The sequence below is a fragment of the Chenopodium album genome, chromosome 9 (genome assembly GCF_948465745.1).
Source record: "Chenopodium album chromosome 9, dcCheAlbu1.1, whole genome shotgun sequence".
In the NCBI taxonomy this organism is placed as follows: domain Eukaryota; kingdom Viridiplantae; phylum Streptophyta; class Magnoliopsida; order Caryophyllales; family Amaranthaceae; genus Chenopodium; species Chenopodium album.
The window spans coordinates 497,896-501,389 of NC_137842.1; the positions used below are offsets into that span (position 1 = coordinate 497,896).

The 3,494-nt window shown below is 34.9% G+C and overlaps 1 protein-coding gene across 1 annotated transcript; it reads right to left on the minus strand.

The window, feature by feature from the left end:
* Positions 1-1,163: 1,163 nt before the first annotated feature.
* On the minus strand, positions 1,164-2,970 carry LOC145558172 (putative F-box protein At3g10430). The gene is made up of 3 exons (XM_081619318.1): positions 2,948-2,970; positions 2,665-2,737; positions 1,164-2,571 (listed from the first exon to the last, which is right to left on the minus strand). The coding sequence occupies exons 2-3, from the start codon at positions 2,733-2,735 to the stop codon at positions 1,395-1,397; spliced, it is 1,248 nt and encodes a 415-aa protein (XP_081475444.1). The 5' UTR covers positions 2,736-2,737; positions 2,948-2,970; the 3' UTR covers positions 1,164-1,394.
* Positions 2,971-3,494: the final 524 nt, after the last annotated feature.

Here is a 3,494-nt window from a genome sequence, read left to right on the forward strand (position 1 = left end):
AACTAGGAATTAACGGCATATATATTATCCACCAAAAGGTTCCCTAAAGCAACTAATTTTTGGGTAATGATACATGTATCCCTAAGGGCTATATATAAGAATTAAATATATTCTTGAAAATTGTATAAAATTAAGAATTCATGACCAAAACACGCGTAAATCAGTGTAATTAGTGTTTATTTTTTTGATTTATTAACTTTATACGATTAGTGTATATTCAATGCTTATATGTAACCATAAGAGCTATGTATAACATTTTCCTTTTTGAAAAAGGTTTTTAGTGTTAATTTCTTGACAAGTTTTGTATTCATTGTCATATCACCAATTGATTTTATTAAGATGAAATTTTATTGAGTCTCCATAGGCTTAATTGCGTACGAGCCAATTAATGGAGATTCATCAAATGTACTCCTACTCTATTGGATTGGTGAGCTTTCTTTCAACGAACACAAGTTCCCTCTACTCCAAACGAACAACAAATCAGTAACAAATTTCTTGGTTGATCTTCATAGCCAAGGTAATAGGAGATGTTGGATCCATTTTCCTACACCACCCGGCACCTGCAAAGGCCGCTATTTTTTTATAAAAAAGAAAAGCTATCCATGAGTTATTTCTTGTGGCTGATTGGAGAAAAAAAATTAAAATAAACGGTGTTAAGGCTTTACTATGCTGCTAGTGCTTTGATAGCATGAAAGAAAGCAAATTAGTTTCTTGATTTTGATTTTACAATTAGCAAGAAGGTATTTATGCATTCCAAACTGTTGAGAATGCTTAACACAAAACTATAGTAAAGATAGATGGACTAAGCCCACGATACACTAGTCTCAACCTATTGCCTGAACAGCACTTTAGGGAGGAGTAAACAGACAATTTAGATCAAATAACTTGAACACCAGTAAGATAAACATTATGTTGAGTTATTGCCCTTATCGGTGAACCGACTTGCAAAGAATATCTTAAAATTAAACAGCCACTGCAACTGAATAAGGATCAGCTGTTGTTAGTACCGTAAGCATGTACCATATGCAAGGATAAGAACATACGAAGAAGATGATGTCAACAGCAGCACAGCCTGTGTTTGGTATTGTGTAACACATTTCCAGCATAACTAGTTTTTGGAGATATTAATAACATGTTTTTTTACATAAAAAAACAAACTAAGATGAGCTGATAAGGCACTCTTATTTCATCAATTGGAATACACAAAATAAGCAGATTACCGACAACACATCAAAGCTATCTCTAATTTACAAGATATTTCACCATATAACTATCGATGGCATTATTCAGCTCTGAAGTACTTGCTAGAAGAAGAAAAAAAAAAACACTTCATTTTTAAACAAAGCACTTGACAAACATAGGCTGGGTTTGCACTGGTATGTTGAATCCAATACTTAGTTATTTTCTGCTTCAACTTCCTCAGGCTGCAGCCCTGCCTCGTTCTTATCTTTGATCGAAACCAGACTTTCCATGTAAGCAAAAACTCCTTCACACCACCTTTCCTTCTGAAATGCAAGATCTTTAATTTCTTGTGGTGTTTCGGGATCCAATAAGACCAGCTTACCATCAACACATTCTAGTAAGAGCCTGTTATTTCTCCAATGACCAACAGGACTCCGAATATCTGACAATGGTCCCACAGTAAATTTCTTGGTCCAACACTCCTCACTCCATATCCAAATTTCGAACTTCTTGTCTGTCTCATGGAGAGTCAGAAACGCAAGAGAATCATCATACACTCCAAGACACTTAGAGCTTGGTTGTGCATAGTCTGGAACATCAATCTCTTTGAATGCATCAGTAGCCATATCAAAAGAAATGATCACTTCAGAACTATATTCAAGTGATCCAAACCAGTAACAACATCCATTCACATAGATGTAACATTTATTACTTTCCAAATCATAAGCTCTAGCCAGATCTCCGCAATACCTCCATGAATCAGTCCTTAACGAATAGACAAGGACTGACACAGGATGCTTGACATCACTTTCATCATCATCATTAGTACTCCAATAACCTTTCATAACAACCACCTTATAGTCTCCACTAACAGGATCAAACCCGAAACCATAAACTTCATTAGAAGCATAAGTGAATTCAGACGGAAGATCAGGCTTACAAATTATTTTAGGCAAGGGTTTAAATTCATTGATGGCCGGATTCCACAAAGCACGACCACTAGAATCGTACTGGTACAGATAATATAATCCATGACACGGACCACAAATATACGAGCTATACATTGGCATACTATATAACACTTCATCAGCTAAAACTCGATGAGATTCATCAAGCAACAGCTCATACAGCTGAAGTTCAGCATGGGTAACATAATATTGAACAAGGATACAACGGCGCCAACTTTCATCATTGTTATAGTAGTTATTCAGGTGTTTGGATATGAAATTTGGACTCGAAATAATAGCATGCCATGATTTGCAAACACTCTTAAACTGCAACAGATCTTTCACAGGTAACCTTGACAGAATCTCAATGATTAAATTTTCAGGCAAATGATCAATCCTTTCAATTGCAATTGACATTGACCTCTCTTTTTCATTATTAATTCTGAAAAATTAATCCCAAAAACATAATCAGCAAATTTAAAACACCCATCAAAAAATAAATTAAATTAGAAGGAAAGAGATATAAAGATTTGACCTTTGTTTCAAGAGATAATTAAAACGGCTGTTGTCATCTGACCAAGTGTAACGCTGCAAAGATAGAGCCATTGCTGCAACAAAACAAGAAGATTATTGGGTTAATTTTAACAACCAATTAAGTAATTAACTAGTATATATAATGTATGAAATAAGAAATTGAAAGCAGAAAATGAATGGGGTTAGAAAATATACAATTAAAATTGCAGGTTTAACGGCAAAGCAGGAAAACGAATGATAAATAGATGAAATTAAACATCAATTTGTTAAAGATTGTACAGTACCTGGGTAATAGTTATAAAAGATTGATGGATCTGAATCTGGGACTGAAGAAGAAGAAGAAAATAAAGTCAAATCAAAATGACAAAATAATTGGCGAGTAAGTATTTCTGCCTGATGTCAGTTTTACAAACTGAAAAAAAAGGCTTAATCGGAGTATTGAATATTTTGTGTCTACGGAGTACTTGTCTTGTTTAGTTGTTTAAGTACGATTATACGAAAACTTGCGATATACTCCGTATATTTTTTCATCTTTTGTTTGTGTGCGCTTGCGAGTCCCAATACTTGTGATTATGATCGTCTTAGGGGGTGCAATTTGGTTAACCAAATAAAGTTTGGGTTGACGCACGACGGGTCCGAGCTATTCAGGTCAAGGTTATTTATCCTTTTAGTCGCCTTGGTTTGGGTCGGGTCAATTTTAGGTTAAGATTTGTCGAGCCAGGTTTAGGTTAAATTTATATCAGTTCGGATCAATTCGTATCGGGTTCAAAACGATTTTAACAAGGTTAGTTTTAGGTCGGATGACTTCGGGTTAGGCTGCTTCGGTTAGGT